This window comes from Ochotona curzoniae, unplaced genomic scaffold, assembly GCF_017591425.1.
Source record: "Ochotona curzoniae isolate NIBS_2020 unplaced genomic scaffold, NIBS_Ocur_1.0 patch414, whole genome shotgun sequence".
Taxonomy (NCBI): domain Eukaryota; kingdom Metazoa; phylum Chordata; class Mammalia; order Lagomorpha; family Ochotonidae; genus Ochotona; species Ochotona curzoniae.
Window position 1 is genome coordinate 60,975 of NW_024466989.1, and position 26,989 is coordinate 87,963.

General features: G+C 39.0%; 1 protein-coding gene across 1 annotated transcript in view; it reads left to right on the forward strand.

The window, feature by feature from the left end:
- Positions 1 to 1,306: 1,306 nt before the first annotated feature.
- Positions 1,307 to 26,989, forward strand: part of LOC121167651 (lysophosphatidic acid receptor 1-like) — a 73,404-nt gene continuing 47,721 nt past the window's right edge. Inside the window, exons 1-2 of the mRNA XM_040997198.1 lie at positions 1,307 to 1,429; positions 18,310 to 19,057. Of these exons, the coding sequence (XP_040853132.1) occupies positions 1,385 to 1,429; positions 18,310 to 19,057 (793 nt within the window). The 5' untranslated portion in view covers positions 1,307 to 1,384. The remainder of the gene's footprint in view (positions 1,430 to 18,309; positions 19,058 to 26,989) is intronic.

Here is a 26,989-nt window from a genome sequence, read left to right on the forward strand (position 1 = left end):
GTCCACGAGTTTACCACCCTGCTATAGATACTCAGCACATGTCAGCAAATGTCTTTAGAATTAAAAATAACACTGAAAACTACCTAAAATGAAAGTTTTTCTTGAAAGACATTTTTTAATTTTTCAAAGTAAAAATATTCTGCCTTCTGGATTAAATTGCAGTAAGGGAATGATGACATCTGACTTCTGACAAAAGTGGCCATGCTGTGATGCTGGAGCAGAGCATCTTTATGAGGCTCACTTGCTTCATTTGTCAAATTTGTTTATTTGAAAATCAGAGTTATCTAAAGAAGGAGAGAGAGGGGGGAAGATTTTTTCATTGCTCAGATAACTGCAATGGCTAGGAGTAGACAAATTGAAGCCAGGTGCCAAGAGCTTGTGGTCTCCCACATGGGTAGCAGGTGCCCAAACACCTGAGCCATTTTCTGTTGCTTTTTCCTCAGACATCAGGAAAAGTCAGATTGGAAATGGAGCAATCAGAACATAAACTAGCACCCAAATTGGAGATCAGGGCTTAGGGGTGGTTTTATGTGCTATGCCACAGCGCTCGACTCTTGAGTTTTTTAATGGGCATTTTAATAAGAAAAGATTTGGTTATATTTTGTGCTCATTTAGCATCTTGAGAACTTCAAAGTACAGTCAAAATGTATTTCTCATTACACCTGCTAAGGTCAGATTTCCAAAGCTCCCCTTCCACCTGCTGCCTGAGTACTGATTCATTCTTGGAACTGAGTTTGATCACATGGGGATGTCTTGCCTTACTTTAATCTTGAAATTGGTAGTTAAGTTCCTTGAGCAAACATTAACCTGCCTTGAATTCATTTATGGTTTCATGCTGAGCTAGGAATCAGGGCTATTGTTCTAGTCCAGATTCTACCATTAACTAATGTGTGATTCTGGTCCTTTCTTGCATCCTACTCTCAGTTTTCCTTTTTGAAAATGGTTAGACTTGAACAGGATTTTCTCTTGGCGCTTGATGATGATCTTCTGTCTACCCGTGGCATGTAAAATGTTAATTCTCAAAAGTTAGGTCAATCAGCTCCTTTGCTGCTGACTGAAGGCACTTAGAGCTGTACGCAAACTTGTAAAACCACATCCACATAAAACATTAGGTCATGGCATTTAAATGTTACATCTTCCCTTCTGGGTTCCTGTTTTCATTAAACTAGTATTTGGCTCTTAGTAGAAGAGATTTTGCTTTCTCTAGCCTTTGATTCTTTACTCACATGTACTAACCAGCTGTGCTAAACATGGGCTTTCCTATTCTTTCCAGGTACACAGTCCTTCGTAGCATGAGTGCAGTGTGATAAGAAAGCACGAGGATTTGACATCTGCATCTGGTACTGGAGTGTTGGGGCCGCTTCTTGCCCACTACGGAGCTGTCATGGCTGCCGCTTCTACTTCCACCCCTGTATTTTCACAGCCCCAGGTAAGGATTCAAACATAGGTTTGGGCTAATTATACTTCTGCCAGGTATTTAAGTTGAGTTTCAGAAAGCAAGTGTGTTTGACCCTAGGAATCATGTGTAACTTTCTCATTATCTTCTGGGTGGGTATTTACATAATAGTGCTTTTGTGAGTGAGGTGCCATTTAGTTCAGAAAGCAGCTGGAACAATGAACAATAGATTTTAGTGAGCTGGCCTCTGTTCGCTGGCAGCATGGGTTTTCAGACCTTAGGATTCTTGGCTGTGACCATAGGCATCCAGCTCCAAGTCAAGATAAATCACAAGTAAATCCTGTTGTTTTCCCTCTTTACTTTTTTGGATTTAATGAAATGCTCAGAATGAATATAATCTTCTAGAAATTTTTCTGAACTTGTCCTCTTTCTGTAATCATTATTTTGCTTTGACCTGTTCTAGAAACTTGGACAACAAATGTGATTCCAGAAACTTCTGAATAGTAGTTCTATGAGATAAATCTTCTATTTAGGGAAGAGCAGTAATGTGGCAGGAACATTGTCTGTGTTCAGTTTCTTTTACAACCTGACGCATTTGAGTATTCCCTGGACTCTTGTGATTTTGGCAAGGTAGATTGGTCTAGTGGGTCAGCAGACTTCAACGTCATAAAACTGCAGTTCACACCCATGCTGCTCTGAGGATTGGATAAAGAGCCTACTCAACACCAGTAACCTCTGTCGGTGTCAGTTTCCTGTGAGCCCACCTCACATGGTAGTCCATAGAGGAACTGGTGGAATATGAAGAAAGCATACAGTGGGACTTCAACAAGAATAACCTCCATTTGTTCTTCCTTTATGTTCACTCTATCTCGAAAGTGACCTGTCAACCATGACAACCATTTTTAGGCCAGTGTTAACGAAACAAGTAATAAGGTACTCAAAAAAGCCTGTGAAAAAATGAAATCAAAAGAGAAGCTCACTGGAGCCATCGTTGTGTTGCAGTGAATTTACCCGACACCTGCAGTGCAGTCCTTCCAAATCCAAGCACTAGGTCAAGTTCTGTCTCTGTGTCTGATCCAGATCCCCGCTCATGAACCTGGTAAAACAGTAGGAGACGGCTCAAATATTCTGCCATTCATGTGGGAGACCCAGAAGGAATTCCAGACTCCTGGCTTTGATGTGGCTTGAGCCTGAATGTTGTGGCCATTTGGGGAATGGACTAGCAGGTAGAAGATCTTTCTCCATCTCTGCCTCTCTTGCTATCAGTCTGTTTTTCAAAGAAATAAGAGAGAGAGACTTACTTTGGTACACCGCCCCCCCCAAAAAAAACAACTTGCATATTTAAAAAATGGAATATGCATTTTACTTACTTTTTTTGAAGTCCTATACCTTTGAGAAAATGTGGTAATCACTAATGATAGAGTCTTAATGGTATAGGACAGTGAACCACATTTTGTTTAGTTTTCTAGGTAATAAAAATTTAGTATATGTTTCAGATATTGTTTGTGAGAGAAGCAGGGAAGAAAGAGGGACAAAGAGATATTTAAAATTTATATTTATTTTCATCCACTTGAGAGAGCGGGAAAGAGGTCTTCTATCTATTGATTCACTCCCCAATATTTACAACAGTCAGGAATGGGCCAGGCCAAACCTAGGGGCCCAGGTCTCCATCTGGGTATCTTACATAGGTGACAGGGACCCAGACTCTTGAGCTAATCCTCCTGGATGCAAATCTGGAAGTGGGTCAAAAGTGGAAGAGTTGGAACTTGAACCAGCACTCAGATTTCAGAGGCTGCACACTTGTTACAGCACAATACCTGCTCCACAAAGGAGTATTTTTGCTCCCTTTGCTGTACGTGAGTACTTTGTCCTGTAGAAAGACAAGGGTGTTCTATCATACAGATAACATTCTTGTGGTTCATTAATTTTCCTGGTCTTCTTTGCCAACATGTTTGGTATTATCTCTATCCTGTCTGTTTCTCTTTTAGCAAAGGAATCATTCCCTTTTTGACACCTCATTACTTTGGTTGTTTAGTTCCCTCAGTCTCAATATTTTTTATTGCTGTTGTTCTTGGCTTTTGCTTCTTCTTTTTTAAATTTGTGTTCCAGAGAAACAAAAACAAAGAGATTTCATGTCTAATACCTGAGGTCACCACTTGAAAGTCGCTATAACTATTTCCATATACTGACTGAGTTAAAGTACCAACTATCTAAATTCCTCAATGAAGTGAGTTAGGCCCCAGGGCAGATTTTGTGTGCATGGCATTTTAGCATCTCAGCGTCACTGCTGCCGCTTACCCTCACGTCCAATAGTATCATCTTATCTTGTAACCTTCTTTGTTATACACATTACTTTCAGCTGGTGAGTAATGGGAATACTTTCGCATGATGCATCTCATTAAAATGTTTAACACCACCCAAAGTAGTAAGAGGTCATGCTGACTAGAAACATTGGGAGAAATGTGTACTCTTGTGAGTCTTTTAGGGGTGCTTTGGTAATATTCATGACAATTATGTACCTTCCTACCTTCTCTGCTTCTGTCTTGGTATCTGCTTTAGAAAATCACTCAAACAATTGCCCTAAAGGGGATGTGTAAATATATTTACACAAAACTTTTTGAATATTCAACAATGGAAAACATGTACATTCAGGCATGTGGATTTAATTGAAATACCCGGCAGTAGTTAAACAGTGAGGGTATCAACACAACTCTAATGCTCCGAAGTATCCTATGGATACACAGCAAAGCAGAATGGGGAATAATACTTACAGGAAGATAGTGTTAACTGCAAAGAAAGACCATGTGTTTTTAGAGACAGACATACGGTACATTAATGAAAATGCCTAGTGAACAATCTATAGTACACAGGCTTAATGGAATAATAGTACCTGCAAGAGGGCCAGAGTTGGATATAGGAAAATGAAAAAAAATCCCTCCAAAGCTTAACCATATCAAAAAAAAAATCTTTTGATATATCATTCTTTTCATTAGGGTGAATTTAAATTTAATTAAAAATTTTCTCCTTGAAAAGCATATGGGAAAAAAGTCAAACATTAGTGCAAGATGCATGTGCATGGGCCATGTAGTCACACTGCCTGACTTGAAATCTTGGCTGCAACATTTACTAAGTGGGCTAATGGGGAGGTATTCACTTCTCAGGGCTTCTGGGTCCTCATCTGCAAAATGAGCAGTGGAATATTGAAAGCAACCTCCTAGTCTTGTTTTAAAGATAAAATGAGATGACACATGTAAAACTTTACATTAGTTTACGTTAGCATTGTGGTATAGTGGATCAGACTGCTTCCTGCTAGGCTTATAGCTAATATGAGTGTTAGTTTGATTCCAGGCTGCTCCATGTCTGATCCAATTCCCTGTTAGCGATCATTCAAAAAACAAAAAGATGGCTCAGGTAGCTGGGCTTCTATTACTGATTCCTACTTTGGGTCTGTCCTAAGCCATTATGGCTATCTGGGGAGTACATCAGCAAAATGAAAGATTCACTGTTTCTCATACTCTACTTGTCTCTATAACTTTGACTTTTGAAGGAATAAATCTTAAAGAAAAAAAAAAAAGGAAAACTTAGGTTAGTGGCTGCCCATCCATATTCAGCAAGTACTCTAGCCAGCCCCAGGAAACCAGAATAAATAAGACAGCTAAGGCTTTTTCCTTGGCAGAATTGAGAAGTGGATGGGAGATAGAAAAGGAAGCGTGCAGTTGTAATGCTGTGTCGCAGATCCTGTGATGTAGGATAGATGGGTGTTGTAGCAGGAAAGCTGGAACGCCCAGAAAAAACCTGGAGCATCAGGAAAGGTTCCTGAAGGAACAGCACGAGGCTGGGAGCTGACGAATGAATGCGAGTTACTTAGGGAACAACAAGGGAAGAGCTTTAGTGAATGACAGGTGTCACAAAGGGAGAGAGAACGCAGTGTTGAGGATTGAGTTCATGGTGGTTGCGGTGTGGCAAGGATTGTAGACAGTGATGTCTGCAGAGCTAACTTTGGTTCACAAGGACTAAAGTTTCAGGCATTTTGTGAGTCATCTGACTTTCAAGCTGTTAGCTTGAAATTGGTCACATAGAATATTTATGCTAAAGAATTTGGCAAATGCAAAAACTATTGCAGGACAATCATAAGAGAAGCTCAAGAGGGCCTCATGACCTATGTTATTGAACCTTGGTCAAAGAGAAGCCTGTGTAGTAAACTTAGAGATTACTCACGCTTGGGAGTCTTGAGTTTTGACAGTTATGTTGAGCAAGTTTGTGCACTGTTGTCAGTTGCAGTAGTTGAGTTCCATTAATATCTCTATGTGAGAATGAAGGTGACTTCTGGTAGTTGGGGAACTAATAGCCCAAATACAGAGTGAGCTGAAAGCTGGCACGCTAGAACAAAGGGAGAGGAAATTTATGCTTCTAGAGAGAGTTGATCATCGGATCACTCCCAGGTTCCAGAGGAACCTCCTGATGTTACACCAGCTTGTCACATGTGATTTATTCAGTCAGATTGTAGTCCAAGGCTAACTTGCCCTTGCTGCAAAGCAGGGCTAGTATCTTCTCTACTATTACTAACTTTTCACAGGTTCAGAGACGCAGAAATTATTTAAGTCCAGCATCTCCTTAGGCAAAGTCTAATAAGCTATTCATTCAATCAGCTCAGCGTGGTGCTGTCTGGCAGGAGAATTTACCTTCTTCTGAGTGAATCCAGGGATCTCTGTAAAGATAAACTCACATTTAAGTGTGAAAGCCTGACGATCTTTTTCTAAAACAAACAAAAAACACACAATTTTTTAAGCTGTTGGTTTTGTTTGTTCCTCTATTCACTTGGTAACAAAGACCATATTTTGCCTAATCAAGGCTGCCTAATACTAGATATAAAGTAATTAATATGAAGAAATAGCCAGTGATTGTTTCAAACAGGAATAGGGAAGAAAGCATTCATTGTCACTCCTGCTGGGATCACTGTTTAGTTAGTGAAAGATACGCCTTGTGGTTTGAAGTGGGACAAGTTGGTATGCTCTGCCTTGCTCTTGCCTGCGCTGCAACAGGCACTTTTGTTCTCTCAAGCTGGGAGGACACCTCCTTCTCTCTAAGCTAGGTGAACTCCCAGGCGAAACTGGACCAGCAGCTGCAAGAAAACTCTGTGTTTGGAACCGATTTGCAGCTATGCTAGTCTGGACACTGATAAACAGCTTCCTTGGGATAAGGAAGCTCCAAGGATTTATTCAGAGACAGGAATCTGCTCCTCAGTTAAGGTCATGTGCTTATATTCTGCACAACCTGGAGAGAAGTGAATGGGAGAGGCAAGCAAAAAAACAAAAACAAAAAAACCCACCCAAAACAACAACAACAACAGCCTCAACCTGGCACTCTCAATGGCCACTTTTCTTTTTCTAGAACTGTTCAACTTTAATTATGACTGCTCAGGTTGCTGTGAGCGGAATTTGGAATAAAAGGTTTGCTGTGTTTATTGGAAGGATAAATGACTTGATTACTTTAATGGGTGATGGGGTTTCTCTCAAACCCAGCTGAGAAGGACTAGATACCAGAGTAGGTGCTTGATACTTCTCTGTGATCCCAAATAGAACGGCTCTTCCATCAGAGTTTTACAAGGTGTCTCATTTGCTCTGTCATTTACTAAGTGTTCATTTTAGTTTTAACCCAAGGACATAGATATTTTGATACTTCCAAGTGATTTTCTGCAGCGTCTAATTAAAGGTGAGAATTTGGGTAGATCTTCAATGTGTTAATTAACTATTCCTCTGATTCTTATCCCTAGTAGTCTAATAAAAGGTGGTTGGCCTCTACATGTCTATTGTAAGGCAGGTTTTTGGAACATTGTTTCCTATAGATTCTTTCAAAAACTTTGTCATTTTTCCAAAATCTTTGTTTTAGAAAGTTATTTTCTGCTATTAGAGAATAGTTATTTTGGATCAAAGATACTGTTCCTATTTTTGGAGAAAGGAGTATTTTAAATTAAATCCCTAATATCTTGTCATCTCATCTTAACCTTCATAAACAATATTTATCTCTAAATAATCATTTGCTTATGTAATCACGATACCATTATCACATTTAGCAAAATGAAAACATTTAATAATATTTTATGTTCAATTTGGGCATTTCTCCAGTGGCTTTTCTGCAACATGTTTTTGTAGTTAATTTTGTTTCTGCGTTGTCATTTTAAAAAAACCTGTTGATCAGATCAGTGTACTCTTCGGTATAGGTTATTAGAAGCAACCCTGTTCCTCTGCCTTTATACATTATATAAGGAAGTAGGTTGAAATCATAGCCAGACTATTTCACCACTGAAGAACACACACAAAAAAGGGTGTTAAGTGAAGGTTCTGATGTAAAGGAATTAATATTGCAGCTGGGGTTGCAGTAGCAAATGAGTCTTTAAAGATAGGGGTTGTGTATATATAAATATATATATTTGATAGTGCTTTCCAGCTGACATGCGGACAGACATATATTTCCATACAATGAATAATATGTGGTCTGGCTTTCACTAGCATGGAGCTGAGAAAAGAGAATGCACAGTTTAAATCCATGTCCACTGTGGTTCACATTTAGGCTATTGTATACCAAAGCTAGGAGATCTTTCAGTGCAGCATCTGTTGCAGTTCTGTTCTTTAATCTGTAGGATCCAAATCATATGCACTGAGCTCACAAGTTTAAATGGCAAAACACGCGCTAAGTGCTGCGTACAGTATCAACCCTCTAATAGATACCAGGCATACATACATTCCTTCTGCTTACCCTATGCTTACCCTAGGAGTTCTTTATAGGGGAAAGTGCTTATTGCTCCATATGGTCTGTGTATATGATATGCATGTGGTATGCCAGGAGGCCCATCAGAGGAAAGTCAACTTAGATAAACACTTTGTAGAAAACTCCAGTGTCTTGCCAGGAATAAATGCATGTGCAGATAAACACTGAAATGTCTGACTGACTCCATCCTGAACCATGTTTCTATTAGAAATAAGATTTGTTCTCATATTGCAATTTAAATTCATCTATGCTCCTTTTGTGTTTATAAACTCAGACAAAGTTTGAGAGAATATCCTGGTTTGGAATCTGAGAGCACACTTTGAATTTTCTTTTCATAACACAAAATTGTACAGGGGCATCTAGGGTAAGCCACAAATGATACCTTTATGTTTATTTTTTCTTTTTAATGCAGCCTTTTAAATTGGTTTACTCTTTCATGATTAATGGAACTAGTTTTTTTTTTTCTTACCCTTCAGAGTGTGGCCTTCGTCTTACTGCCAGCTCTGGTGCTGCTTCCCCTTTTAACGCTCCTAGTTTCTTCAGCTACTTCCTTTTGAACTTTTGTTCCATCTTTTCTGTGAGAAAGCACCAAGGTGGGACAACGACCAGATTTTTTTTTTTTTAAACATAACCATAGAGGCTATGTGAGTTCTGCCTTTTGAGACCTGTGCCTTGCTATAGTAAGACTGTCATACACACACACACACACACACACACACACACACACACACACATGCAAGCCAAACCAATCAAACAAACAATAAGCTGCTTTTGCTGGGGCTCGGTAGTGATACTGCCTTTGGGTGATTGCGTAGCTTCGTTTGCCTTTCAGTTAAACTTGCCCTGTTTCACAAGGGATTGTCTTGAGCAGGCTGGGACTAGGAGAGAAGTGAAAGTGCAGATACCCCCACGGAGAGGAGGGCTATGGAGCAGAGCAGTTTCTGAAAGCTTGAGTTGCCAGTAAAATAACTTTTGAGGATGCAGATGATTGTTAGAAGAAACCGAGTCCTGCAGGAAGGATAGTAGGTAGAGCTGTTGAAGAATTAGGTGACTGCTTCATCCCGAAGTCACAATGCCCAGCAGGTTAGCACTTACAGGAGCTTGCACCAGCCATCAGAGGGAAGTGTTGGAATTTTAATTCCGGCCTGGAAGGAAGAGCTATTCATTTGAAGTAAAGTGTGCATCACAATTACATATTCTCCAACTTGGTTTAATTCCAACTTAACTTCAACTTAATTTAATTCTGTTGCAGTTGATAAGGTTACTGTAGAAAGTGGCAGAAACAGTGAGGGCAGGATGACTCGAGTAGAGAAGAACTTGGGATTCAACAGTCATGTTCAGGTAGATTCCACTTCTGTGAAATATGGCAGGGTGGAGAGACTTAGCTGCTGATTATCTGATTGTCCCAGGCAATGTTGAATCATGTATGTGGCTGTCAACTCTAGGTTAGTGGAGGGGGAGAAGTGAGATGGCAAATGATAGGGAAATCACTGGGTCTGAAGATCACAATTATCAGTCATAACATAACATTTCCCTCTTTCAAATGATTTTACTTAAAATTCTTACAGGTGCTTTCTGCATAAATTATTTCCTAAAATTATTCAAATTGCTCTTGAGGTTAGTAATACTAAATTCTGGTTTTCTTTTTTTTTGTTTTATATTTATTGCTCTCACCAAGCCAGTTACCACAAGCAAAAGTAGGCAATGACTGTAAAAACAAAAAGAAACAGGAATCAGTGGTGTTGCAGTATGATGAGCTGGGCTGCTGCAAGGGCTGCCTCAGTCTCCCAAGAAACGATAATTCAAATCCTGGCTTTTGCTTGTGACCTAGCATCCTGCTAATGCGTCCAAGGAGCCAACAGATCGTGGTTCAAGATTTTGGGCTCCTGCCATCCATATGGAAGAGCTGGTAACGTACAGAGCTCCTGGATTTTGCTTGGCCTTGGTCACTGGGGCACTTTGGGCAAGTGGATTAGTTTCCAGCAGATGAAAAAGAAAATAACTATTCTTCCAAAATGAAGAAAAACAACAAATAAAAAGGGGACACACAATGCTGGCTTGTTATATTTCCAAAGTTATACTAACCTATGCACAGAATGGGCCAGTGCTAAGGAGTTTATTTGTCCGCCCAAGTGAGGCTGCATTTTAGAGATGGAGTTTGCCTCTGAAGGTTGAAGTTCTCTGGGTTGTTGACTGCAGTTTCAGGAGAAAAGACATCAGAACAATAATAGGCTCAATCTTTACAAAAAGGGAGTGTTTTTCTCTCTGCTTTTCAGATGAGGAAACTAACATTTTCCTTCTTTCAAGTTGAATTAGCTTTGTTTTTTTATTTTAGTGAAATATGAGTCTTTCAATCATAATAGTGTGTAGAGGGAATTACAGTTTAGTGTCTGAAATTTTAAGATTTTGATATATTTTTCTCAAATTTTTGCGCTTAATTTGATAATTAATCGCAGATATTATTGAAGCCCAATGTACTTCTTCGTATTTGCGTCTTCCTTTTCTAGACCGTATATTGATAATTATTTTCTTTATTAATGTATTTGGGGACATATATTTAGAAAAATGATAAACAATATACAGTAGATTTTACACATGATAGCATTCATGAGAATGGCATAAAGCATATATACCTGTGCCAATTGCCTTAATTACCAACATCTAAAATTGTAGTTTGTTCATCTCAACTGCTTTTTTTATGCCTTTCTGAGCATATTGTAAGATAGCCACTGTCCAGTTGGTGAATATTTGTTTCTTCTAACATCTTAGGATTATGGAACAGTGGCAATGAAACTGCTTGAGGACCTCCTTTGGCACATGTGGGTTTTTTTTGATTCAGTTAGGATCTTTTAATCTGTTATCTAACTATAGTGGTTTATGCCAAACTTTTTCAAAAATAATAATATTGGAATCATTCAAATATTACTGAACAATCAAAGCATATTATTTACTTTATGACAGTTTCAAGAATAAGTTTAAATATGCTGAAACCAAAACTGTCAAATTGAATAATTAGCTCTCTACAATTAGATGATTACTTTTGCTGTTACTCAGAGTGACAAACAGGAAGAAGGGATAAACATGTATAGAATGACTGTTTTATTTCTCGAGATTGGAATGACTGCTTTGTCAACTATGGATGCAGTAATATTTGTTAATTTTGCCTAAATTACCTCGTGCTGCAGTTTGTACTATCTTTGATTGATTGTAAGGTGTTTGTTTTTCCCCAAGTTGTCCTTTACACTTTTCTTTTCTATGAATTGCTTGAACACAGAGTTTTCACAAAGTTCATGGAAAATTCAATTCAAAGATAAAATTTATTTTTGTATAGAAAGAAGTCTTGACATTCATGTAGTCGTTTTCAAAACACTCCCTTTCCATGAACATATGAATCAATTTCAAACTCTTTTTGCACCAGTAAATTTTTTAGTTAATTATTGCAAAGACTTTTAGAAGGATCCCCGTAATATCCTGCCTTTTCTTCTCTTCTTGCATCTCTGAGACTGGGTGGAGGGGCGGTATCTTACCTCTTTGGCATTTTAAATTTCTTGACTTTTTGTACTTCATTGTATTCCTACTTTTAATTCACAAGTTCTTTTTTTAATTTTTCCTAAGAAACACCATGAGGACTTTTGAATAATTCCAGTATTTAGTCCTTAGGAACTGTGAATCTGCCAGCTTCTAGGGCAGAAGGCGGTCTTCAGATGAGGGTAAGGATTTTGAAATGGAGAAATTATCCTAGCTTGTTCCAGTGGGCTGGATTTCCCAAGGGCACTTTGGAGGTGGATGGGCAAGGACCAGTGTCAGAGTGGTGCAGAAGGAGGAGACTTCACTGCCATAACTGGTTTTTGAATTTGGAAGGAGACCACGAGCCATGAAGTGTGGGCAACCTCTAGACATTAGTGTAAAGAGACTGGCTTTTCCCTGGAGCCTCTGGTAAGGAGCCCAGCTATGTTTGTACCTTGATTGTTCCCAGTGATACGTATTTTTGGATTTGTGACATCCAGGACTGTGAGATAGGATGTTTATGCATTTAAACCACTAAGGTCAGTAACAACTTGTCATAATAGATTTGGTGAAATAATGCAGTTTTCATGTAGCTTTTACATAATGGCTTTTTATCTTTTCCGTGGTTAATACTTTCCCACAGCACACAGGGGACAGAAATTAGAAAATATCTTATCGTTTAATATTTTCCTTTCTTCTTTTGTTTCTCCTCTATTCTCTTCCCAAAATCTGTTCTGGGATGAGATGTCTTTTGCTCTTCAGGGTGGTCCTCTCCTGCATCGCTTCTTCTGGTTGCCTCCTCTTGACAGCCATGGCTATCTTACCGCCTATAATTCAGTTGTGCAGAGAGAGAATCAAATTTAGCTACGTGTTGTGGATTTTGTGCCAGAGCCCCTGGAGTCCTGAGTGAATAAGAAAGATGTTCCTGCTGCCCTTCTGATAACTGCTTCAGTCTTGCCAATTCTGCTCCACTTTGCCTGACCTACTGCTGTTTGCAAATGATACAAGAGATTGGACCCTTTGCTTACTCCTCTTCCACTAAATCTAGCTGAAATCTGCCTTGCTTTTTTCATGTATATTATAACCAACTATTTTAAATCCTAGTGCATTTCCATTCTTTTAACATTTAGCTAGTAGTGTACATAAAGTATAAAATTCCTATCTAGAATGCTCATAATTTTTTTAAAGATTTATTTTATGTTTTTATTGAATAGTCAGATATATAAAGAGGAGGAGGGACAGAGAGGAAGATCTCCTGTTCATTGATTGACTCCCTAATCGGCCGCAAGGTTTGCAGCTGTGCCAATTCGAAGCCAGGAGTCAGGAGCTTCTTCTGGGTCTTCCATGTGGATGCAGGGTCCCAAGGCTTTGGGCCATCCTTGACTGCTTTCCCAGGCCACAAGCAGGGAGCTGGATGGGAAGCGGTAGTTCCAGGATTAGAACCTGCCACCCATATGGGATCCTGGTGCATTCAAGGCGAGGACTTTAGCTGCTAGGCTACCATACCAGCCCCCCTCATAAAATTTTAAATTTGAGATAGATTGTATATAGACAGAGATTCCATAATCTGAAAAATCTGAAATTCTCCAGAAATCTGATTTTTTTGAGTCTGAACTTGATGACACAATGGAAGATTCCACATGATAAAATTTTGTTTCATGCACAAAAGTTCCAGAAACATAGTAAAAGATTACCTTCAGCTAGGTGTGTTAGTTTTTTGTGAGAGATAAGTGGGTTTGCTGTTTAGATTTGGTTTTATCCCAAAAACATCACATTATATTTTTGCAAATGGATGAGATTCAGCCTGCAGCTGCAGTTAGTTCAGTTGTATCATTATACAGATGAGGAAACTGAAGTTCAAAAAGCCAGTTTGTTATATCATTAAAGAGGATGGTTTTAGAATGTAACAACTTTTTTTGAGTGAAAAGTAATGGCATATTTATTTGACACATATGATGGCATTAGAGAAAAATCTGTCAGCTTTATTCTTCTAAACACTGAAAGAATTTATTTTTTTTTAAATTTTGCCATCCTTAATTTGGTGGTTTTTCTGTCTGGGGAGGGCTAAGAAGCTGCAGATATCTAGGCTTAAATTTGCTGATAATTAGGATTCAGAAGTTGAAATATTATGAAACCAGAAAGTTTTACACTTGTATTTATACTGTCTTACAAAAAAGAAACTTGAAAAGTTGAGAATTATCTGTAATATTATAGCCAATATATTTAATAGCTAATCTGTCTTAAAATTGATGTTATACAGCAATGAACAAGAAAGCTAGAATATTGGAGATGTGCAATTTATTTAGCAATCATTATTTAATATATAATATGTGAAGTGTTATTATAGGAAAACTGTAGGAAACTATGGGAGGAATCATGTTAGCAACATTTGGAGGAATGACTAGAAAGAATAATCCTTCATGTGAAAAATGGAGCTGCTCCTAGAAGCTGAAATTATTGATTCTGGATAAGTCAGAAAACTTGCTTGGAGTCCCACCAAATGTACCAAAACAGAAATGATTGGGGTGCAGTCAGCAATCTGTTTTACAAACCCTGAAGGTGATACTGATGCAGGAAATGACTGATTCTCTCCGACACTGGGAAGAGAGGTCAGAGGGAATGTAGCACAGCCCACAGAGCTAAGTCAGAGTTGGGAGTCAGTAGCAGCTTGAGTTGAGGCTAAAGGCATCGGTTAGGGACAGCTAAGATGGTTGAAGTGTTTAGATTTTTATCTCAAACACACTTTAAAAAGCCATTGCAACATTTTCCAATAAGAAAACACTTTAATCAACTTGATCTTATGGAAAACCCACAGAGAAGAGATTGGAGCTGGGTAGAAAGAACACTGAGAAAGCCAATATAGTAATGATGGTTGTGGCCATGAAGGTGCAAAGTAGAGTAGCAGAATAGATGTTTGGAAGGAGAATTTTCACGATTCATTTATTGAGTTAAGTGCTGGGAGTGAGGGGAAAAGGGGGAATTTCTAGAATATTGCTTGGGCAATGGAATATATAGTGGGTCTCTAGCTTAAAGAACATAAAAGGAGCAAGTTGAGAATGTGAAAAGGGTTATAATTTGAGAATGGTCTAGAACTCTGATTGAAGTACTTATGAGATAGTACATGGTGATATCAGCAGGCAATTCACCGGGGCTGAAAAATATATATAGATATATTTATATATATATATATATATATATATAAATTTAAGTAGATAATGCAATGATATTGTTGAATTAATGAGAACATAAATAATACAGAAACATCCATTTTGGACAGAAGGGGAGCCCTCAAAAATGACTGAGAAGGATCAGCCATGAAGAGCAATCAAAACCCAAAAGTGTGTAATGTAATAAAAACTAAGGAAAGAGAATTTGCCATCAAGACTCTCCCAGTTACCTGTCTGTGGTCTCAATGGAAGTTAAAAGTGGGGAGATGCAGTTTCTATTAGAATAGCTACACAAAGATCAGGACGATCGTGAGAAGTTATGTGAGCTCAAGCATGTGACTGAGCGGGTTCAATGGATAGCTGGGGCTGGAGGCACTCTCTGGGAAGTCAGCACGGTGGGCCACAGACACTTAGGAGGATGCAGCTATGGAGGAGGGAAGAATCGGGGTTGGGAGAGAGTGTAATCCTAGGGGAACACTGCTGTTTCTGCTTTTGAGACAGTGAACTCATGGTAGTGGAGGGATTGGAAGGGAGTGGGGGAAAGAGAAGAGTGACAGAGAGAGAGACGGAATAGAAACAGGGAAAGAAATGATCTCCAAAGGGAAGAGCAGTGAAGCAATTGATAGAATAAGGTTCTCGAATAGTAGGGAGGGATGGGATTCAAAAAGGGCAGGCATGTCTGCTGTAACAGGAGGAAAGAATGGTCCTGAAGAAATGATACTGAAAAAGTGAGAGAGTTCCAATTTGAAGACTTCTGTTTTTCTTTGGCAACTGCTGATGGCAGAGAGGGAAGACAGGACTCAAAACTTGGACTGGTGCACAAGTTTAAAATACTAGCTACAGGGCCTGACAGGATAGCATAGCAGTTAAGGTCCTCACTGGTGTGAGCACCAGTTCTAATCCCGGCAGCTCCACTTCCTATCCAGCTCCCTGCTTGTGGCCTGGGAAAGCAGTTGAGGATGGACCAAGGCTTTGGGACCCTGCACCCTCGCAGAAGACCCTGAAGAAGCTCCTGGCTCCTGGCTTCAGATCTTCCTCTTTGTCTCCTCTGTATTTCTGCCTTTCCAATAAAAATAAATCTTTAAAAAAAAAACACTAGCTGCGTAGACTATGTAGGGTAATAAAGAGGGGCAAAAGAGATGTTTAAGTGCTATTTTGAGATAGACGTTAAATTATCGCGATCACCTGCAGATATGTTGACTTTGCTTACATGTATCAGAAGGATTAGTGTGCATGTTGAAGTACCAGTAAATAGGATTTATCCATAATTATTATTATTTACATTGTTTTGGAAATAAAGAGGGGAAAACAAGTGAAAAAAAGAGAAAGGATTCACATCTTTTATCTACGCTTCAAAATTCAAGAAACTAAAAATCGAAGGTTTTTCTTTACTCATTTGGTGGCAAAATTGAATTTTTGTGAGATTGTAGTCTCCACTTATCAAATTTATTCTCTATGCCTGTGTGTTTTGCTTTACAAATTAATATGTGTGATTAGACAGCATTGTCCCATAGTCTGCTGGGGAGTGAGTGACATTTGGAATATGCAGTGTGTAACTGTTCTTAAAACAGAAAGGTTTAAAAGAACATCTGAACCCAGATGTCCTGAATAAGTGTGTTCCTTCAGCTAGCAACTAACAGGCTGGAATGATACACTATGGAGTTTAAGGTGGATGGGGGGGAGGGAAGATGGGACGGATAATCTGTTGCAGAAAAGTGTCAAGGACATTGATACACAAACAAACCCTGAAGTTTGGTGTGGGGGAGTCAAATGAGAAAAATTTGCTCAGTGGCATGTTTTAATGAGTCGTTATAATGTCTCATTCCCAAACATAGATGATTCTGGGTGGTTACAATGTCCAAAATGTGACCACTGGGTGTGGGTAAATGAGTTGTAATGGAATAAAAGGTCATTAGAGATGATGTCAAGAAAATGAAGGGCAAGAAAATTCGGTGAATTACTCACAGTGATGGCGAGATTGGGGTTGGAACAGAGCACTGTGAGTCAAGTTTTCTGATCACTGTGAATAAAAAGCATTCAGAAAGATGCATAAAATGCCAGCATTTCTAAGACCAGATCCTCACTCTGTCTCTACAGCACAATAGAGACATATACAACCTATTAGATGTCATTTTAGAACTCTGCTGTAGAATCTGTTGGAATCTAGAGGAAAGGAAAGAGACTTTAGTGATTGGCCAGGTCAGAAGGCTAAATCACTTATGTGTTTTATTCTGCTCTTAGGATTTTCAGTGATTTTTAAACATTTATGTAAATCTATATTAGGCAGAATATCACATCAAAAATGGCGTCAAAGCTGTCATATTTGCCAGGCAGTCTATCAGAAACAAGCAAAACAAAAAGAAAAAAAAATGTGATCTGTCCTTAAAAAGAATTTAGTTCTAGAAATCTCAGACAAACCTGAGGATTCAGTTTGAAGAATTTCTTCTATGTGATATTTAATTTTCTACTTTCTCCCATGTAACATTTTATTTTCTAATTTTGTTTTAGTTGTTCTGTTTACTACTTATAGCATTATATGTTAAACTGCCTCTAGCCTAAAAGGCTCAAAGAAAAGTGTAAGTAATAGGCAAATATTTTCTAATTGATGATGTTGCAAAATAAGTACTTTTACTTATCATATTACTTATACAGTAAGTATATTTTATTTCTTATATAGCAATATCAAAGAATCAAGTGCTCTTTGGACATTATCTTATGTTCTCCCAAAAAAAGCAAAGTCCTGAAATGTGATAGATTGATTGATGAATGCTGCTCTGGGGATAGGGAGTCATGGGGTTAGGCTGTGCTGACCACAGGAATGTAGAGGAGCAGATGCTGGCTCTGGCCAACGGCTCTTCAATGACCTCTTTGAAATGCTGTTGCATTTTGTGGGAACCTGTATTATAAAATGACTGTCACAGATAGAACTTACTGTGTGAGAATGGAAGTATAAAATAATAGGGTGATGATACCCTATCTATAAGCCAACTGTGTTTACACATTCCCTAAATAATAGGACAAAGTGGATTTCACTATGGTGGATATTTCAATTGCAGTGTTCTGCACAATTCTTGTCTGTCTTGTGTATTTTAAGCAAGATTTTTGGGTCATGTGGCTTTTCTAGTAGACGTCAATGACATGCAACCACCGAGAAGGGACCTTGTCATTTGTTTAACTCCAACTGTCTTTAATCTTAAGGACAGTAATAGTGTGAGAAACCCTGGAGTTTGAAAATACAGAGCATTCTACAAGGTCGATTTTCAAATTCTTTTGTGTTTCTGCTGCATATTACCATTAATGTCATATATATACATATAATAATGTCATATATAATGTGTATATAATGTATGTATAATGTCATGTATGATATATGACATATATATGACACACATATGTGTGTGTGTGTTTGAGTTTGGGTACAATGGTACAATGTTTTCTTTTTTCTATCTTTTTATGTGTCTTCCCTTTTAGTTCACAGCCATGAATGAGCCACAGTGCTTCTACAATGAGTCCATCGCCTTCTTTTATAACCGGAGTGGAAAGTATCTTGCCACAGAATGGAATACAGTCAGCAAACTAGTGATGGGACTTGGGATTACGGTCTGTATCTTCATCATGTTGGCCAACCTGCTGGTCATGGTAGCAATCTATGTCAACCGCCGCTTCCATTTTCCTATTTATTACCTAATGGCTAATCTGGCTGCTGCAGACTTCTTTGCTGGGTTGGCCTACTTCTACTTAATGTTCAACACAGGACCCAATACCCGGAGACTGACTGTTAGCACGTGGCTCCTCCGCCAAGGCCTCATTGACACTAGCCTGACAGCATCTGTGGCCAACTTACTGGCTATCGCCATCGAGAGGCACATCACAGTTTTTCGCATGCAGCTCCACACACGGATGAGCAACCGGCGAGTGGTTGTAGTAATTGTGGTGATCTGGACTATGGCCATTGTTATGGGTGCTATACCTAGTGTGGGCTGGAACTGTATCTGTGATATTGAGAATTGCTCCAACATGGCACCCCTATACAGTGACTCTTACTTGGTCTTCTGGGCCATTTTCAACTTGGTGACCTTTGTGGTAATGGTGGTTCTCTATGCTCACATCTTCGGCTATGTTCGTCAGAGGACTATGAGGATGTCCCGACATAGTTCTGGACCCCGGAGAAATCGGGACACCATGATGAGTCTGCTGAAGACGGTGGTCATTGTACTTGGTAAGTTCTGTTGTGACTCCTACTTTATGGGTTCCCGGTATCAATGTGTTTGTTGGTGGTAGTTGTAAACAGCAGTATGAATATTCACCGGAGGGGAGGTGCTTTTTCGTGAAATCCCTGCAACAAAGTCATCCTATCAGTTTTTCTCTGGTTACAGGATTAGCTTTAGGGAACAATGGGCCTCTGTGGTTGGTACAGTATAAATGATGATGACAAGGAAGATGTTCTTGAAAAGTTCAGCTGTCAGGTATTGAATATCTGAAAAACCAATCCAATTCATTCAGTCTTTGAAAGGTTTCCTTATAGTCTGTTACGTGGAATGAGCAGATTCTCAGTGGTTTTATGCAATAAGAATGTTTTCATGTAGTTATTTTTAAAAGAGTTATTTATTTGAAAACCAGAGTTAAAGAGGATGGGTGGTGGGAGATGAGAGTTAAAGAGGATGGGTGGTGGGAGATGAGGAGGTGGGGAAGAGACAGAATCTTACATTTGGCCAGATGTCCCATCTTTTCACAATACCACGATGGATAGAAATAGGTATGGCTAAAGCTAGGACCCAGGAACTTCATCTGGGTCTCACATGTGGGTTCTGGGGCCCAAATACTTGGATCATCTTACACTGCTTTCCCAGTATTAATAGGAAGCCGGATTGAAAGTCAAGTGGCCAAGGCATGAATTAGCCCCCATAATGGTGTCTAAGTGGTGGCTTTACCTGTTGTGCCACAATGCTGGCCTCCACATGTAGATATTTTTGTTAACTTACTTCTAAGTAAGTAATTTTTCTCACTGTGTATTTGTGATTATGTTATAGGCAAGTATATCAAAAGCTTATGTAGATTTATGGAACTAAACAGATTAGAATGAATGATGATAATCATGAAAAGTTTTTTCATTATTTTCTCTCTGTAGTTATGGTTATTGACTTATATTTTAAAGTGGAGAGCCGATTTGAGTCTTTTCATTGATTCATTACTTTTGCCTTTAAGTAAGTATTTTTCCCAGCCTGGAAAAATTTATGGTGCGGATACAAAGGAATATGTTTGTTTCAACTGTGCGCTTGGAAGATGGTTATGGAGCATCTGTTAAATTCTAGTCCCTGTGGTGGCCTCTGAAAATACATAAATACAGAACATTTCCTATAGAGATGAGAGTATCTGTGTAAAGGTTTAATGAATGAAAATTTGCCTAGACAATTACTCAGTTGAAATATCTAATCTCCATAGACTATATTCAGTTTAGCATTTGATCACATTTTTTTAAATCTTAAAAAATTCTTTCATCTGTCCCACAGAAATTCACTGGAAAGTTCCTACAATTCTCTTTGTAATACTTTGCTAAGGCAATATTGGGTGAATGTAACCTGGGATTGTGGTGGCTCCTTTGAAACTAAGAAGTGACGTTAATTTAAGTCACTGGTAGGAAACAGAGCTTTAATTATCATTAAATAAATTGCATTCAAATTGGGGCACCAGTCTTGTATATTTTAGAATAGATTCAATGTGTCACAGAATATATTTAATGTGTCGCAGAGATCATTTGAGGATATATTAATTGCAGCCTTCTCCTAGACTTGTAAGAAGGAGAAGTAGGTCCTGGATTTGCTGGCATAACTATATCCCTGCTTAACTACAACACTTGCACAAGATTCTCACTGGTTTCACTATTGCCTCAGATATGAAATTGTGTTATTTCATTCATCGTAATTTAGTAGAGGTAAAGAGATGACTTCCCGATATGCCTAAGTATCAACAAAGACCTTAAGCATGCCTGTTTCCTAAGGACAATTCTACATGATGAGAATGGAATACATCTTTTGCTATGGGTGCCATTTTTGTAAGAAATGAAAAATGAGACATTTTACAATTCTTTGCATTGACCCAAATATTTATTTGCTGGTATCTGTTGGTTAATATTTTTCACATGTATCTACTTTTTTCTATTAAGATATCTGGTGTGATGCACAGGTCATGGAGCCACCGGTAGTAATAGACTACTGTGCGCTATGAACCTGCCACGCTCTTGCCTTGATTTTGACCTTTGTATAATATTTACTACACTCCAGTGCAAAATATACCGAATGATTCAAGTAACATAATTTTTTTCTTCATTTTCTTATTGTACAGGTTGAAATAATTATTTGAAGGGCTTATAGTGCTATGCTATGTGTTTCTGCCTTGAATGTGCCTTCTGCAATCCCATTTCCATAAACCTGTAATTGGAAAATGCCAGAAAAAAATGTGGCTTTCTGAGGTTTGCACTGGTAGGCTCTACTCATGCAATAAATTGCATTATTTCTGTAAATGAGATGGAGGAAATTTCAGAACATGGGAAAGTACAGTCAGAGAAATAGTAAAGGTGTTTGGTAAGGCAAGGTTGGTGTGTAGTTATTTTAAGTAGGAAGCAGGAATTCATGAAATGGATTGTATCCTTTTAGACAAATGCAACAACAATGAGCAGAATGTGTGTAGGGATATAGAAAGCTTACACAAGTGTATTTAAAAAAATTATTTGAAAGAGATAAAGATAAATAGGAAGACAGGGAGAGAGATCCTCCATTTACTGGTTCACTCCCTAAAAAGGCACAACAGGTAGAGCCTGAAACAATCTGAAGCCAGGAATCAGGAATCTTCTCCAGGTCTCTCACATGGGTGCAAGGAGGGACCCTAGGACTTAAGCCATTTTTTGTTGCCTTCCCACACCATGAGCAGGGAGCTAGATTGGAAGTGGAACAGCTGGGACACAAACTGATGCCCAATGAAGATGCAGGGGAAGCTTAGCCTGGTACACTGTGGTACCTACCCTAGAATTTGCAATCTTATGCAGCCAGTTGTTTGTCAAGGCAAGACCTAATGCCTTTCATGTAACTCATTCCCCCTAGTGCCCATCCATATGTAATCATGAGAGAGATGGGTTAGTTTTGTAGGAATGGTAATTTTGATCTATTCAAATCTCTTCTTGTGTCAAATCAATCTGTTGAGCACATTTTTGTATCCATTCCATTTGATTTTTGCTAGCATATTTCTTTGCCAGATGGTCAGCTTTGTGGAGATAGACACTGCCTTTTTGTTATGTTTCCTCTGCATTGTCTATTGGTGTTCTTGGGCACAAAGTAGAAGCAGTAAAAGCTGTTGAATGAGTGGATGTGATGACAGAACCATGTTTCTGGGTCTTCAAAGAGAATCATGATTTATTGTAATGGTTGTCTGTTTTTTAGCTACATGGGAGCCAAACCTAGCTACACCTCCATCACACTTGTACCTTCTCATTAAGGTACAATAGCTTGGAAAATAAACATATGCAACTTATGCGACAGATAAAATGTTTTGTCTGTCTTTCTGGGAATGATTATAGCTTGATTAACTTTAGAACATTTTTAGTTTCATTTTTCACTTAGTCAGAAATAACCTGGAATAAAAATGTGCATATATATGCATATGTATGCATTATATACATATATTTATACATACATACATATATACATATGTGTGTGTGTGTGTTTAAGAAGGAAGCATATGGAAAAAGATGGCGGGAAGGAAAGATGGACAGAAAGAGCGAGAGAGAGATTGGCAGAGTGGTATCCATTTGTTGGTTCAGTCTCCAAATGCCTGTATTAACCAGGCCTGGGACAAATTGAAGTTAGCAGCTAGGAACTCAGCCCAGGTCTCCCACGTAAGTAAGAAGACATATGGGAGATCTAGAAGAAGCTCATGGCTCTGTTTCTGACCAGCTCAGTTCTGATGATAGTGGCCATTTGGAGAGTGAACCAGTAGGTGGAAGAACTCTGTCTCTGTAATTCTGACTTTTAAGGACGATACATAATCTTTAAGAAAAAAGGCAAAAACTCTGAGATTTATGATGCCTGTGTCGGGTTGTATGGAAGCTGTTTTTGAGTATTACGTCTTATGTAGCATTAATCATGTGCCCTTAGAAGTCACTATTTGCAGATAACAACCTTATGGAGTATGGGTACAGTTACTGATTTCCTATCCTAATTTTCTTTGTGATACCTATAGGGGTTCTGAAATGTTAAAAAGCTTGCCCAAGACCACACAGCTCCTAAGTAAAGGAACTGGGATTCAAACTCAGCCTTTCAAGTTTCAGAGCTCAAATCATTTTCACATCCATGGTATCTTGTTTCTTTGTAATCAAAACAGCTAATAGTGGATGTTGTATTTTGCCTCCGTTTTGATAGCAGGATATTGTTAAACTGAAACTTGGTTTTTGTTGATATTACCTTGAAGCTGCCTGTGCTTTGTTTTTGTGCGCAGTGAAGCTGTAATGAAGAACAATTCCTTTCTTCCTTTTGTTTTGGATGATGACCATGACCCTCATTTCTTCTGTCTTTTCCCAATGTTTGGTGTTGCAGCATCAGGAACTGATGGCCTATGATTGAGGGAGTGTTTTGTACAAGGTGTTGTTCACTTGAGTGTTCATTGTCCCTGGATGAAGTCATGCAGTGTCTCCCCAGGCTTGAGTTCTCTCTGCTTGACATCTTACCAAGAATTCCTTTTGAGTCTGTTCCATGGTTGAATCAGAGTGGCGGTCAAAATGTGCTTCCTTATTTGACCACAATCTGTCTTGAGCTATGAGTCTTTCCCTTTCTGCTTCTGTTCTTCATGATGACACTTCTTTGGGGGTTCACTAGAAGAGAGGGATATCGAAACTTGGAAAGTGAAAATTATAGCACAGAGGTGGAGCTTTTTGTTTTTGGGGTGTGTGTGTGTTTTTAGTGGAGACCTGAAAGGAACATAAAGCAAAATAAATCCAGGTGGGGCGTATGTCTTTGGAGAAGAGGTGAGACATACTGCTTTTCTGGTTTAATCTGTCTGGGTTAGCAAATATCACCACCAAATCTAAGTTAACCCTCTTTGCTTATGTACACTGTGCTGAGGTCACCACTAGACTCTGTTCCTCAATAATTTTTTGTAATCTTTAACAATGAAAATTGCATTTTCCTGTTTTGCATGGAGGGAGGCAAGTTAAAAATGGTTGAGTACCTTGTCTAAGGACATTCCCTCTGTTAATGGAAGAGCTGGGGCACTTGTAGATGGCAGAATAGCAGCTTTCCACATCCCTTTTAAGAGATTATTAATAGTCATGTTGATGGTTGTAGGAGCCAGAGAAATTCAAGGTTGTTGTTTTCTGATTCATGCTGATGAAAGATAAATTTGACCAGTGTCCTGCTAGCAGATCTTTATGTATTTCTCCTTTCAGTTTCAGTCCACAAACATATCGCTGAGTGAAAAGATAAGTGAAGAGAATTCTTTAGAGTTTGTGGGATGGGAGAGGAGACTAAGTTGGAGCTGCAAGGCAGTACAAGCCCTGTGCTAGAACAGATATGGCAGTGACCTCGAGTTCAGAGATAGAAGGGACTGTCAACAAAGAACTATGGAGCTAAGCCTCGCTGGATGTGGAGGAGTTTGTCATAGTGTTCTGTGGGATTGGAGAAGGGGAGGAAGAATATGAGCTGTCACTGTTGAGGAACTGCAGGTTTGTGTGATTAGTATGTAGTGGGCATCCCATATAGAGTCTGATTAGAGAGGCAACACCTTAATAAAATATTAAGGAGTTTGGATTTCTGCCTGTAGGTGATGGGAGATGCTACAGGATTCCTCAAGGTAAAGTTAATATCAACTTTTTACAGATAGCATAATTTAGCAATACAGCTGGGATAAAAGATTCCCATGCACATAGCTGGTGTATTGTCCTCTTTGATAATTAACTCTTAGAACCACTGTACCGGAGCCTCTTGTTGTGGCTCAGTGAACTAATAGGCCTCTTGGCCATTTCAATATTTCATATCAAAGCCCCAATTCCTGTTCTACTTGCTCCACTTCTAATCTAGCTCCCTGATAACTCACCTGGGAAAGTGGCAGAGGTTGACACAAATGCTAGAGTACCAACTACTACCCATGTGGAAAACCTGGCAGGAGTTCCTGGCCCTGGCTTCGATCTGGCCTACCCCTGCCTTTTTTTTGTGACCATTTAGGGAATAAACTAGTAGTTGAAGGATATTTCTCTTCTTTTTTTCTCCTTGACTTCAAACAGATCTTAAGTTTTGCTTTGTTTCTGTTTGTTTGTTTGTTTATTTTGAAGGAGAAGCACTATCTTTCTAATAAGGGAATGATGAGTTTAGAAGGGATTCTATCAAAGAAATGAATTTTAGAGCTTTTTATTCCTGTGGAGAGGAAGGAAGGAAAGCCATCCAGTCAGCCCTGTTGCTAGGGGAAGGAAGTAGACACAGATCTGTTATTCCCTGCCACAGATGACCAACTGCATACTCTGTTGCTCCAAAAAAAGGAATTAAAGTTACCTCAGGTCTCCTCAGGTCCAGTAGTGTTTCTGTGAAGGGCTCTTTGAGGAAGAACCTGAGAGAGTGTTCATGAGAGCCTTGATTGTTTGGCCAGCCTCTAGACTGGCTTGGCATCCAATGTGGTGGCCGGAAGAGACACCCTGAAGAAGTCCTGCAGGATTTCCCAGACTCCAAACCCAAGCTCAGGTCAAAAGCAAAGCAACTTCTCAACACCGGCTCTTTGTACCTCTTTGTTGCCCATCTCCATTCAAATATTTTTACTTTGAAGCAACTTTTAAACAGAAACAAAAACCAAAAATACCACATGAAGCTAACAGAGTTCCTTCAGAGGTGTGGGCAGAGACATCAGGACATGAAGGCCTGTCTTATTTTAGGACCGAGTCGGACCTCCTCCTGTGGACACTCCTGTCAGTCTAAATAAGGTTGCAAAGGTGTTTGTCCATGTTGGGAAAGGTAATGAATGAAGACAAGAGTCCTCAGATGAATAGTGGTGACCACTGGGCATCCCTGTGGCCTAGGGGCTGAGAACTTAAATTTAGGGTGAGATAGGCTAGTGTTGTAAGTCTGAATTCTGGCTCCTGTGTAACAAGCTCTAAAACCCAGAATAAATGACTACTTGACTTCTCTGAGCCCTAGTTTTAGAATTAATAAATTAAGTATAGTACGATCTTTCTTGCCAACTTGTTGCAAACAGTAGGTAAATGGATTTGTGTAAACCACTTAGTTCAGTGTCTGGCTTTCAGAAAACAATACATGGTGGCAAGGACTGTCAGAACTGTTAGGTCCTTTTCACGCGAGTATCTTTCTTCCCTCTTCGTTTCTCTTTTTCTGTCATTCATATCCACACTCCTCCCCAACCCCCACACCAAATCACAATAGCGGACTTGCTGTTTGAGATGGTGCTTCATTTCTTTGCCATAGTATAAAAGTATCACAGTGTTTAACAGCTGTTGGTTCTAAGAATAGACTGTACACTTTATCTGTAAGACTTTTGCTTTTCCAAAGATACATCTGTATGGTAGTGTGGCCTGTGTTCCATCTCTACATATGAAAAGTTTTGTTAGGATCAAATGGAAAATTTTCACCTATTGAATCCCCGAAGGGGAATAAGTGGTGTTGACTAATAATTTTGGAATGGAAGAGGCTTCTCTATCTATGAATAGTCATTGGCTCCTTCAAATATATCTGCAACACCTAATCCAGATATCATTTAAAGCACCGTTCTCTGACATTCTGATAAACATGGGAAAAGGAGAAAGGAAGGCTGGGTAGGTCCCACCTCCACAGTGTAACAACAATCTGTGAATCCTACAGTCAACCTCAGCTTTATTCACCCATAAAGGAAAGGTTGTTTGACTCCTTTGAATCTTTCATATGAGCTCCTGTGTCTCTTTGGAAGACCGTTATGCCAGTCTGATAGTTTTGTCTTACTTTCCAGTACCTTGAACAAGTCCCAGCACTAAACAAGCTCTAGATATTTGTTGAGTGACTAAATGAAGTAGTTTGGATTAGAAATGTGGCGGGTTTCCTAAGCTACAGTAGAAATACACTTGTGCTGCCTGAAATTCAGCTTGATTTAATCATGAATTCCATTCTACTTTGTCATACAATTGCTATAG